This window comes from Cucurbita moschata, unplaced genomic scaffold, assembly GCF_002738365.1.
Source record: "Cucurbita moschata cultivar Rifu unplaced genomic scaffold, Cmos_1.0 Cmo_Scf00048, whole genome shotgun sequence".
NCBI lineage: Eukaryota > Viridiplantae > Streptophyta > Magnoliopsida > Cucurbitales > Cucurbitaceae > Cucurbita > Cucurbita moschata.
This window is the reverse complement of record NW_019268564.1, coordinates 389,699-403,307: the sequence shown is the minus strand read 5'-3', so window position 1 is coordinate 403,307 and position 13,609 is coordinate 389,699. Positions and strand designations below refer to the sequence as shown.

At 37.8% G+C, this 13,609-nt stretch overlaps 1 protein-coding gene and 1 long non-coding RNA gene across 2 annotated transcripts; one reads left to right on the top strand and one right to left on the bottom strand.

Moving 5' to 3' along the window:
- The first annotated feature begins 300 nt into the window (after window positions 1-300).
- LOC111435086 lies at window positions 301-4,403 on the top strand. The gene is made up of 7 exons (XM_023072419.1): window positions 301-481; window positions 573-616; window positions 2,099-2,156; window positions 3,641-3,734; window positions 3,806-3,890; window positions 3,969-4,034; window positions 4,160-4,403. Exons 1-7 carry the CDS (start codon window positions 385-387, stop codon window positions 4,271-4,273), a joined length of 558 nt encoding a protein of 185 aa, XP_022928187.1. The 5' UTR covers window positions 301-384; the 3' UTR covers window positions 4,274-4,403.
- Window positions 4,404-4,667: 264 nt separating this feature from the next.
- LOC111435087 lies at window positions 4,668-5,350 on the bottom strand. Its single transcript, XR_002709032.1, has 2 exons — window positions 5,020-5,350; window positions 4,668-4,880 (listed from the first exon to the last, which is right to left on the bottom strand). It is a non-coding gene; the product is annotated as an uncharacterized LOC111435087 (long non-coding RNA).
- Between the last annotated feature and the right edge of the window lie 8,259 nt (window positions 5,351-13,609).

Sequence of the window (13,609 nt, the reverse complement as noted above, 5' to 3'; positions counted from 1 at the left end):
GATTCATGGTAATTAACAAGTAAATCAATAGATTATCTTATGTACAGATATGATATGAAACTCAAACCTTTATAAAAAAGAACAAAAAGTGACATTTGAAGGGACATTAAAACATTGCCCAAATAATACCAATTTCATTTTCAGCATAGCAATGAGCTTTAATGGTGGCTAAAAGACAGGACCTCAGTAGCCACAACCATTCCATGTTTCTTCCAATCGCCAAATGGGTTCTTCAAATCAATGGCGAGGTCTTGCAGAGGGCCCAATTGGGAATCGTGAAAAGGGCCCTTTAGAATTCACTAAAGGGTCAAAAATGTAATCAATCGCCTCGTCTTGGCGCGTTAGGGGGCCATCGTTTTTCAATTTCTGCCTCTCCTTCCGGCTATGGCGATGAACCAGACCCCTTCTATTCCTTCCATGCTCTCTAGAGACCAATTGTTTCATCTTTTCAATCGCTTTTCTGTCATCGTTTCCCTCTCTGGTTATAATCTAACATTTACTCTCCTCGTTCCTCTGTTTTCCCCTAATTTTTCCCCTAAATTAACGTTTTCTTTCTGCATCTGATCTTGCAGATGTGAAGAAACGGATTGCTGATGCTGTTAGGGATGATAATCAGGTGAATGTTCTTCAAAATTTGTTGATAGTTTAGTGATTTTTTGGTTTAGATGGTTTGTTGTTGCTTGTTTTGAAATGGGGTTTGATTGTTTTTCACTTGGAACTAGTTATGTGGATGAACTTCAGTCATTAAGTTGCATAAACACTCTGCCAAATCCTCCATTTGTTTAGGGGAAATGGGTTTGTTCTGTTTGGTTATTAGCTGTTCTGTAATATCCGTGAGGGTTCAATCTCATTAGACAGCTATCTAACTCTATCTGGTTGATAGGAATGACTTTGTAGTGGAATTGGGTTTGGAGGAATGCGTTTTTTAACATCTTCCTCCTCCATCAATCACTGTTCTTGTTGTGTTCTTAACCCTTTTTGTGAGATCCCACGTTGGTTGGAGAGGAGAACGAAATATTTCTTATAAGGGTGTGGAAACCTCTTCCTAGTAGATGTGTTTTAGAACCTTTGGGAAAGCCCAAAGAGAATAATATCTGATAGGGGTGGGCTTGAACTATTACAAATGGTATTAGAGCCAGACACTGAGCGGTGTGTCAGTAAGGACGTTGGGCTCCAAGGGAGATGGATTGTGAGAATGAAACATTGTTTATAAGGGTGTAGAAACCTCTCCCTAATAGACGCTTTTTAAAACCTTGAGGGGAAGCTCAGAAGGGAATGCCCAAAGAGGATAATATTTGCTAGTGGTGGGCATGGACTATTACAAATGGTAACAGAGCCAGACACCGGACAGTGTGCTGCGAGAGCGCTGGGCTCCAAGGGGGTGGATTGTGAGATCTCGCATTGGTTGGAGAAGAGAACGAAACATTCCTTATAAGGGTGTGGAAACCTCTCCCTAGTAGATGTGTTTTAAAACCTTGAGAGAAAGCCCAAAGAGGACAATATCTGTTAGTGGTGGACTTGGGATGTTACAAATGGTATCAAAGACAGACACCAGGCGGTGTATCAGCAAGGACGTTGGGCCCAATGGGGGTGGACTGTGAGATCCCACATTGGTTGGAGAAGAGAACGAAACATTCCTTATAAGGGTATGGAAGCCTCTCTCTAGTATGCACGTTTTAAAACCTTGAGGAAAACCCAGAAGGGAAAGCCCCAAGAGGACAATATCTGCTACCCATGGGCTTGAACTGTTACAAATGGTATTAGAGCTAGACACCGCCCGGTGTGTCAGCGAGAGGATTGTGAGATCCCACATTGGTTGGAGAAGAAAACGAAGCATTCCTTATAAGGGTGTCGAAACCTCTCCTTAGTAGGCGTGTTTTAAAACCTTAAGGGAAAGCCCAAAAGAGAGCCCAAAAAAGACAATATCTGCTAGCGGTGGACTTGGGGTATTACACCTTTTCGTTTCGTTGTTATGTTATGTACTTTTAGGTTCATTCTTTAATTCGGGGTTTCACAGACCATATAAATTTGTTAATAATGTATGAAGTTGTGATGGTGCAACTGTAGATGATGAGAAGCTTTTTGTTGCCTTCTGCAGGAAGCTGTAGCAGTGACAACCGCTATTCAGGAAGAGATATTTTCTGAAATGGGAATTGGTCAGTCTTTTCCAGGCCATTACTGTTTGTTTCTTTGCCGTTTTCTTTGAACATTGTTAAAAGACGTGTTTTAAAATCGTGAGGCTGACAGCGACACGTAATGGGCCAAAGCGGACAATATTTATTAGCGGTGAGCTTGGACTGTTATAAATGGTATTAGAGTCAGACACCGAGCGGTGTGCTATTTAGGACACTGGGCCCCCAAAGGAGGTGGATTGTGAGATCCCACGTCGGTTGGAGAGAGGAGCAAATCATTCCTTATAAGGGTGTGGAAACTTCTCCCTAAAAGATGCATTTTAAAATCGTGAGGCTGACAACGACACGTAATGAGCCAAAGCGGACAATATCTGTTAGCGGTGGGCTTGGGCTGTCACAAATGGTATTAGAGTTAGACACTGGGTGGTGTGCTAGCGAGGACACTGGCCTCCAAAGAGGGTGGATTGTGAGATCCTACATCGGTTGGAGAGGGAACGAAGTAGTGGAAACCTCTCCCTTAAAGATGCGTTTTAAAACCGTGAGGCTGATGGTGATACATATAGGCCAAAACGGACAATATCTATTAGTGGTGGGCCTGAGCTGTTACAAATGGTATTAGAGCTAAACATTGGGTGGTGTGCTAATAAGGAAGGGGATGGATTATGAGATCCTACCTTGGTTGGAGAGGGGAATGAAACATTCCTTATAAGGGCGTGGAAACCTCTCCCAAAAAAATGCGTTGTAAAATCATGAGGGTTACACGTAATGGGCCAAAGCGGACAATATTTGTTAGTGGTGGGTGGGCTTGGACTCTTATAAATGGTATTAGAGTCAGACACTGGGCGGTGTGCTGTCGAGGACGCTGGGCCCCCAAAGGAGGTGGACTGTGAGATCCCACATCGGTTGGAGAGGGGAGCAAATCATTCCTTACAAGGGTGTGGAAATCTCTCCCTAAAAGTTGCATTTTAAAACCGTGAGGCTGATAGCGATACGTAATGGGCAAAAGCGGACAATATCTGTTAGCGGTGGGCTTGGGTTGTTACAAATGGTATTAGAGCCAGATACTGGGTAGTGTGCCAGCGAGGACGCTGCTCTCCTCCAAAGAGGGTGGATTGTGAGATCCCACATCGATTGGAGAAGGGAGCGAAACATTCTTTTTAAGGGTGTGGAGATTTCTCTCTGAAAGACGCGTTTTAAAATCGTGAGATTGACGGCGATATGTAACGGACCAAAGCGGACAATACCTGTTAGCGGTGGACTTGAGCTGTTACAAATAATTTTGAAACAATACGAGAGCATTGTTGTCTGAGTTCAGTATATGGAGTGAGAAAATTCAACTTCTAATCTCTTATTCGAGAGTATATGCTTTATCTAATTGATCTAAGCTCGGGATGAGTAGATAAGGACATGGTTAACGAACTTTCCTTTCTATCAGTAGTGTTGTGCTATTTGCTTATAAACCAATAACCCAACACATCCGGGCTTTCTTCGATCATTATGTTCTACAGATTCACGATTCGGCATATCCTGCTTAGGGAAAGTGAATTCATTTTACGAGAACGATCTCGAGCTGATGGTTCGTTTCTACAAGTTCGTTGCAGCGTAAGTCGTCTCCAATTCGTATTGAACTCGGTTTTCAAATATTCTTTTTGGATTAAATGAACTTATGACAGGGAAGAGATGGCATGTGATGAAGCAGAGCTTGAACCATATGAGTTTGCTGAAAAGATGAACAATGAACACCAACTACACAAAATGGTGAACTACCAAACTCTTCTCCACAATTCTTTTGAATAGCAATTGTGTTCTTGGAAACTGAATGAACGTTTCATATAGCAACTCGAGATGTTGAAACACATGCGCACGTTAAACTCGGACGACCAGTCCGCTATTCTCGACAAGGTTTATACTTTTCGCCTTCAACTCACATAGCAAGAGCTAAATATTTTTCGACATGATGAACGAATTGCAATCTGATTAAGTTGTGTTCGTGTTTTTGTTTCTCGTTTTTTCGTTTGTGTTTGCAGTTACACGAGCAGCTGGAGAGTGCAGAATTTGACAGTTTGGCATCGATTATGTCGTTGGAAGAGATTCAAGAGATCGTTCAAACGAAAGGTGTCTCTAGTCAGTCTGTAAGTTAAAATTTTTGACATAATGATATGTGAAATGAAATATCTACACTATACAAGAATATGATATGCATTCAAATGCTCGACTTCACCTCCGATCCAATATACTGAAAATCTCATGGCTTCCTCGATCGTGTTTTTAGTTTACGTTGTTGATCGATCGATCTAAGCTTGTTAGGATAAAGGGGAGTAAACAAAATTTCTAACGAAAAAATTATTCAGTGTGATTGCGATGGTGGTCGTAAACTTCTAACTTTTGAGTACGTAGAAATCACAATTTATGAGGTAGTTTTTTCCCCGTTCTCGGGAAATTGGAGTACGGTAGTTAAAAATGAAGTAAAAAAAAATCATTTTTCCCCGAAAAAGAACAAAAATGTTAGCAACAGGATTTGGACTTGTGCGGGTAAAGCTATAATAGTTGTAGACATGATTTCGGTGAACGGTCATATATTTCCATATTGACACAACATGAAATAGTAAAGACCTATCTAAGATGAAAGCATGTAAAAGAGGTTTGGAACGAACATGCGGCTATAGACAACACGTCTTGAACAAGCATGATTGGGGCATCCGACAACACGCCTTGAACAAGCATGACGTCACACAATGCAGGAGGGAGCTGTCGTTGCAAATACAATGTTATAAAAACGTTCCCAACGTAATGATTACAAACAATCTTCCATTTGTGAGCTATGCTCAAGTCAACTAAATTATTAACTTAGAATAACAAAACAAACATACAAAGACGAGTACTCAACAAGTCATTAAATCTCACGACGAGCCAACGGAGGAGACAGTATTTCTGTCGGAGTTAACTCATTCAAACTTTTGAACCGTGCTAGAGTGGAGGAAATATAGTTTGCAGCCTTTACATCGATACCTTCATCAGCGACAATTCCATATAGGTTATCGAACTGAGTCAAGGAGTCCCGAGTCACCGCTGTGTCGGGGCCGGGGTTCTCGTGCACCAACAAAGCAACGTTGTGTGGAGAAATAGCATAGTCCCGGTGGAAGACATAGCCAACCAAACCAGTTGGCTTTGTTTTGGTCCCTTTGTATTGCTTGTAGAAAGGCATCGTGAAACCTCTCCGCTTTGAATTTCTGATAAGCAAAATGGTGGGGATATTTATATACAAATTTACGTACGCTTTATGGAATGAAGGAATAATTGATTGGATAATTTTTTTTTTATTATTATTTTTTATTCTTTCACTTGAAAAGCACGGTAGATCTAGGCCGTTACAATTTGTAACGGCTTAGATCCACCGCTAACCCAACCAATGTGGGACATCACAATCCACCCTTTCGGGGAACAAGAAAGCTGGCATGTCTGACTCTGATACCATTTGTAACGACCCTAGATCCACCACTAGGGGATATTGTCCTCTTTGGGCTTTCCCTTTCGGGCTTCCCCTCGCGTCTGCTAGGGGAAGGTTTCTACACCCTTATAAATGGTGGTTTGTTCTTCTCCCCAACCAATGTGGGACATCACATATATATATATTTCTTGTGTCAGGTTGTTGCCCTATAAATTTGGGTCGGTTTGGTTTACGAGTGTATATATGAGTTGGGTTGGAGAAATCTTTTAAACCAATCTGCGGATCGATTGAGTTAGTGGCCTGAGTGATCTGAATAGAGTTTACATCCGAACTCAAATCATTTATTTTTGGGTTAGGTTGGGTTGTCACGTTGTTTTTTTTTATTTATTATTATTAATTTTAAATATCAATCATTCACAATGTGTCACTGCTATCGATTACAAAAGTCAAATATTCTTAATCAAGATAATAATCTTAAAAGTAGAGTAGGGTTAGGTTGTAACCATATTTTTGGGTTCGTTGGATTGACGGGATAAAAAAAATGTCAACCTGCCTACCAACCCAAATTTTAGAAAGAAAAAAAAAATCGACCCAATCTTAATGGTTTGGGTTAGGTAATCCGAGGTGATCTAGTTATCGAGTCATTTGAACAAGTCTTGTTTGATTTATGAAACTGACCGAAATATTCTCACACTAACGGGCTCGCTAGCGATCACCATAGCACCACCAATGACTCGAGTCTAGAAACTATTCCAACGATAACTCTAGCAACCACCATTGCATGATCAACTCTGATAACTACCTCTAGCGACAACCTTTGAAGCCGTGTCCTATGCACATCGTTGACGACTAACTTTGATGAAAACTTCGATGAGCACCGCTGACTAATACTCTAATGATGTCATATGATACTCAAACCCGTTATAATATTTTAAATATAAATTTGAACTGAGAATAGACTATTTGTGAGAATATACTTTAAAGAAAAAGTAACTTTAAAAAAGAGATATCACAAAAAATCTTATTGAGCTTGTGAGCTCGTGATTGAAAACCTGACTTATTTTGCAGTTTTATAGCCGAGATTAATCGATTAACTTTTACCGTTTTGAATAAATTAGCGATTTATTAGACATAAAATTAAAAATTCAGAAGCCTGTTCAACGATAAGTAGACAAAAACTATAGTTTAACGACTGAAACCAAAAAAAGTAGTAGTTATTCAAACCAAACGTTGTGATTCAACGAACTCGAAACATTATGAGGAAAAAATTTACAATTCCAATACCGTTGGAGAAGGAAACAAAATATTTCTTATAAGAGTAGATGCGTTTTAAAATTGTGAGACTGACTACAATACGTAACGAGCCAAAGCGGACAATATTTGTTAGCAGTAGGCTTGGCTATTACAAATGTTATTAGAGCTAGACACCGAGCGATGTGCCAACGAGGACGCTAGACCCTAAAGAGGTGGATTGTGAGGTCTCACATCGGTTAGAGGGGGAACAAAACATTCCTTAAGAGTGTGGAAACCTTTCCCTAGTAGATGCGTTTTAAAATCGTGAGACTGACGACGATACGTAACGAGCCAAAGTGGACAATATTTGTTAGCAGTAGGCTTGTGCTGTTACAAATGTTATTAGAGCTAGACCCTAAAGAGGTGGATTGTGAGGTCTCACCTCGGTTTGAAGGGGGAACAAAACATTCCTTATAAGGGTGTGGAAACCTTTCCCTAGTAGATGCATTTTAAAATCGTGAGACTAACGACGATACGTAACGAGTCAAAGTGGACAATATTTGTTAGCAGTAGGTTTGTGTTGTTACAAATGTTATTAGAGCTAGACACCGAGCGATGTGCCAACGAGGACGCGTCAACGAGGACGCTAGGCCCCAAAGAGGTGGATTGTGAGATCTCACATCGGTTGAAGGGGGAACAAAACATTCCTTATAAGGGTGTGGAAACCTCTCCCTAGTAGACGTATTTTAAAATCAGACCCGATACGTAACGGGCCAAAACGGACAATATAAGCTGTGAGTTTGAGCTATTACACCGAGCCAACGTGCCAATTTAGTAAATAAATGATTTTTTTTTTCAAATGGATTATATTCTTTGGTGAAATATTACCTTATGTTCATTATTAAAGAGAACGCTAGAGAATGAGAATCACATCTTTTCTTTTTCTTTACAAATTAAAGTAAAAATTTGCACATATTCCACAATATATAATCATGCATTTTAATTTCTCATATATATATATATATATATATATATATATATATATATTATCGGGATTTTTATTTTAAATGAAAATGGGTTCGATTGGATAAGAACAACGTCCATTTCAGTTAGATAAAATGTGGAAAGTAAATTATTCATAATTATAACCGGGTCAAAATCAACATTTAATGAAATTACTGATTTACTCTCTTTATATGGGAATGAACGAGCCTCTCTGTTCGGTCAAATTTTCAAAACCGCTTTACTGAATTGATTACAAAAGTCATTCTAGATTAGCAGTGAATCAACTATTAAAACGTCTTATAAAGTAATAAATAGTTATCGAACAAATTTTTGTTTCTACGAGAAACTTGTAAGATCACCACTAGTCGATACCTTTTACTTTGGTTTGTTACGTATCGTCGTCAGCCTCAATCCACTCCGAGAGGGGGGCAGAGTCCTATCGTCTTTGATGGTACACCGATCTCACAATCCATCCACCACCTTCGAGCCCCAACGTTCTCATTAGCACACTATTCGATGTTTGCCTCTAATACCATTTGCCTGTTTTTATCCGTTACGTATCGACGTCAGCCTCACAGTTTTAAAACACGTTTACTAAAGGGATGTTTCACACACTTATAAAAAATGTTTCGTTCCCCTCTTCGATATGAGATCTCACAAATCTCGAAATACAAAAATATGAATAAAAATATTATCACCCTTAATTATTATGTTTTTTTTTCGTTACATTTTTTTAATTACATCAAATAAATTAAATATTTAAAAATACAAAAAAAAAAAAAAAGAATAAAATCAAAATAATATTTGAAACTTTATTTTTGGATTCCCCTCTGACATGGACTAGACACAAAAAGGTTTTTTTTTTTTTTTTTTTTGCCATCATAATATATATATATATATATATTTTTTTTTTGAGATATGGTTGGGATAAAATATTCATATTCCACCTCTCTATTATCATAAAATCTATAATTATTATTATTTTATTTAATTCAAATTATAAATTCAAAATTAAATTAATAAAAATATCTATAAAAAATAATAAATTTTCAAAAATTTTAATAAAACTTTTTAAAGTATTTAAAAATATTTTTAAATTTTAAATTTTTATTAATATTCAGAATTAAAAAATATTAAAAAAACAGTTCAAGGATATTAATAAAATTTTTGAAAATTTAAAAATATTTTTAAAATGTTTTGAAATAAAATATTAATATTTTTCATTAAAAAAAAATAAGGATTTGGGTAATTTCTATATATATATATTTTTTAATTCAGAAGTAATAGTGGCAGACATTTGGTGGTGTACTAGTGAAGTTGTTACTCCACATTAGTTGGGGAGAGGAACGAAACATTTCTTATACGAGCGTGAAAACCTCTCTCTAACAGATGCGTTTTAAAATCGTGAAGCTGACGGTAATACATAAGGGTTAAAGCAGACAATATCTACTAGAGGTGAGTGTCATAAATATTTAGACAAAATATAAAGAACGCCCTAACGTATCAATTATATCTTGAAATATTTACCGTTCGAAACGATTAATCTTTATATTTTCTTAACATCCAACCAACCAACCGAACTAGTTTAATATGGTCAATTGATTAGTGATTTGCTCCCCGACATGAAGCGAATCATGATATTCTTTTTTCCAAGTAGTATATTTATCCTCGAACCAGTACAATGTTCACTCAACTGACACGTCTTTAGATTGGTCCAAGTCCTTATCTTAACTTTACAAAAAGAAAAAAAAACCACTCAACGAATTTTCTTACTACTCTCATATATCATCTATCGTTACGAGTCTGCACCTCTCTAATTGGACGAGCAAGAAACGAGATTTCTCGGAGCAACTCAACCCATAAGCTCCAAACCCTGGAAACTACAGCTTCCACGTTTGACGGTTTCACTAACAGACATAACTGGTATATGGGTCTGTTTATTTATGCAATGATCGGTTAGGTTTGCACGAGAGCATTCAAGAAACTCAAGTTTGGTCATCAACAATGACGCTAAATTAATGTATCTAAATTTATTATTTTAATATTTAATGTATCGAATATAGTAAATATATTTTTCTCTTTTAATATATTTAATATTAATTTGAACGCTTCAAAATAATATATATATATATTATTAATTATTTTTGCTTTTATAATTTTAAAATTTAAATGTGAAATTTAAAATTTTAAAAAAGTTTAAAGGCTGAAAATTTATGGGTATATGTGATGTCTAGCTACGGAGGAGAACAAATCAACTTTATAAGGGTGCGAAAACCTTCCCTTAGCCGACACGTTTTAAAGCTTTGAGGGGGAAGCCCAAAAGGGAAAGCTCAAAGAGGATAATATTTGCTAGCGGTAGATCTGGGTCATTACAAAATGGTATCAAAGTCAGACACCGAACGATGTGCCAGCCTTCTCGCTGTTCCTTGAAGGGGGTAGACATGAGACAGTGTGCCAGTAAAGACACTTGGCCCCAAAGGGGTGGAGTAGATTGTGATGTCCCCGAAGGGATAGACATGAGACGGTGTGCCAGTAAGGACACTGGGCCCCAAAAGGGTGGAGTGGATTGTGATGTCCCACATTGGTTGGGGAGGAGAACAAATCACCGAAAGGAAAAGTCCAAGAAGGACCCTATCTAATCTGGTACTTACAGTATAAGGATTTGGGCTTGAAATGGGCCGTTGAAAAATGCTTCAATGGACAATTCCTGGAAGCCCACTAGACCAATCGTGTTCTTCTTCGATCAACCTCGCAAGCAATCGATACATTTCTTCCCTATCATTTGCTCCACGACGGGTAACCAGCGAGTAGGATTCTGTGTTTTGCTTCGTCTGAGTGTTGGAATTGAACCGAAGGTTGAAGGATTTGAATTGATGGCTTTGACGAACTTCATCTTGACGGTGGCTGGAGTTAGTGCCGTGGTTCTTCTTTTGAGGAGCGATGTGAAACAATCGGCTTCAATCTTCCGGCGCAACGTCAAGCACATCCGCCAGTGGCTCGAAGAAGAATCTGCCTCTGCCTCCAAGTAATTTCTCTTTATTCTTAGTTCATTTACTTGTTTGGTTCGTTTTTTTGTATTGTTGAGGTTCATGTGTATTAGTGATATTGGAATGGAATCAGTAGGCCGTAGCAATTGATTCTAGAGGGAATTGATTAGGTTTCTTAGGAATTTAATGGGCAGCTCATGGGAGATCATGTTTGGATTTGTATAATTTCTCGTTATAGGGCTGGTTGGAACTGTTATTATGAGAAATGAAGTTGTCCTGGCCAAAGGTTTTCTGTAGAGCTTGATGAATTGTAGCATTAAATGATTGAGGGAAACATGGTGTTGATTAGATGGGGTACAAAGGTGAAGAGATGTAGTAGCTAGTAAAACATCTGCACATCTAGATTCCCCTTTGGGGTACAAAGGCACGAGGATTCGCTTATGGGACAATAGATGGAATAGAATCATCTGCTGAGGTGTATGTTTTGGAGAATTTCAAATGTGGCAGCTCTTTCAGATGGATGTGTGAACTGTGGAGGATTTTTGGATGAGGATTACATTCTTGGAAAATTACCATGCGAAGATATTTTTTGGAGGATGAAGCAAGCTAATATAATGGCTTTGCTAAATACCTAGGAATGAGGAGGATATTTAAGTAGGGACCATATAAGCATTTGGATATTCCTCAACTAGTCACGTTTCAGAACATTAACAGAGGAAGAGGAGGTTCTAAAGGGAAATTCGTTAAGGATGGTATGAAAAGGTAAGAGCCCTCAGCGGATCAAGTTTTTCTTTGAGGACTTTCCGAATTTCCGAAAAGATGTCCAGATCAGGCATTTCCCTTCCCCCAAACTGGCTTTTTCAGTGTAAAAACCCAAGGAGAAGAGCAAACCATATGTTATGTTACACTGATTTTAGCTCCAAGTGTTTGTGACAAATTTGGGATTACAAATATACACTGGGTGTTTTTTTAGTTCTTTAAAGAACTTAAAGAGTAGATGCTGTGGGCACTCAATTTAAAGAAGCATGTGAAGATTGTTCTGCCCAACTTAATTAAATTGATGCTTTGGTAGTTATAGTTGGAAAGTAACTACTAAATATTCAATAAGGAGAGGAATAGAGAGTGGATTGTTGAGAAGGCTATAATTAATGTTCTGGAGTATGGAATTTCTTTAATAAGAGTAAAGCTCTGGACTGTGATAAGCGGTGGAGAGATAGATGTTCTTTGAAGGGAGGTTTGATAGTCATTTGATCAATAGGGATTTTAAGGGCATGACCAAAGTCACACATGGATAAAAATGGAAAGATCATGCATTTAAAATATTTCCCTTGGTTAGGGGTCGTTTAAGTGGATACTTCAAAAGATGGACTATATCATACCAATTTGGATAGTGAAGGATATGTTTTCATTTTCCTAATGCCTATTAGTCATTTGCTTGTGGGGGTGGACCTTGGCAAGAAGGAAAATCATACTAATAATAATAATAATAATAATAATAATAATAATAATAAAAGTAATAATAGAGTAAATTTCTAGTTGAAAAAATGAAGTTTTCAGTACCTTAATCTAGTGACAGCTCATTGCATCCGAAAGAGTGTCTAACTTTCAGTTCTCATGAGAAACTCCTAAAAAATTTATGAGCCAAATTTCTGGCACATATTTCTTAATGATTGGTAAGGAATACTTATAAATTAATCATTCATGGTTTTGGAGTAGGATTAAAGTGAAAAGAGAACAGAAAAAGAATCTTATCCTCTCGTCAATTGTTCTCTAAAAGATAACTTGTTTTTTAGAAATCTAGAAAAGCTGTTTGTGGTCTTGGAAGGTTAAAAAACTGATCGAGAAAGGGACTTGTTGATCGCTTGACTGGTTATGTTTTTCATCATCGTTTTAATATTATTATTATATACTACGTTTGAAAAGATATATTATATATACTAATTTTCCTTTTGATAGTGTTGTCCACTGGGGCTATACTTTTCTTGAATCTTGATCAAGTGTCCAAGGGGTGCCAAATTGATTCCTGGAATATGCTTTTGGTGTAGACTGGTTTGATATGTTGGAGTTTGTGTTCAATCTGTTGCTAGACACTTATTTATTTTATGTTTCATATGACAATACAAAGTAAAGGACATGAGGATAAAATAATAGGAAAATTCCAGAGCCTGATAAAAAATGTATTATTACTGTATTGTTATTTAATGAAATGAGAATTATAGGTTACCTAGAAGTTCAAGAGTTTCGGTATTCTCCTGTCGTAGTGCACACTCTAGTCACTTCCATCTAGCCAGTTGACTGCCCTGTCTCCTCTTTGTCATCCGTTTTCACCCCGTATTCTATGTGAGTCAGTTGACTTCGGTTAGACCAGACCGATCCTAAGAGGAATGTGCCCACGAGGGCACCGCCAGATCTTGTAGATGAACTTCCTCAAGAATCAGTTTAGTATATCATAGCTGACTCCACCATGGGCGGGACGGGACCATGCACCCACTACACGAGTAGAAGAATACTACTTAATCAAGTAGAAGGGCCAACCTGAGAGAGGCAAGTTGGGAACGGGCTGAAATTGACAATTCAAAGACAAAGTCAGGAACTACTGGACGTCTGCTGAGTTACTCTCAACAAGGACGTTGAGACTTTTCAAATAAAAATTCTGTCGGGGGAAGGAAGGAGCGAAGCAAGCAGACAAGAAATATTCAAAAGAAAAAGAAAATGAAAGAGAAATGAAGTCTCATCCCTTAATGATTTAAATTCTTTTCTTTTACCGTCAAGTTGCTTTTATATTGTCTATACTATTGTAAAAT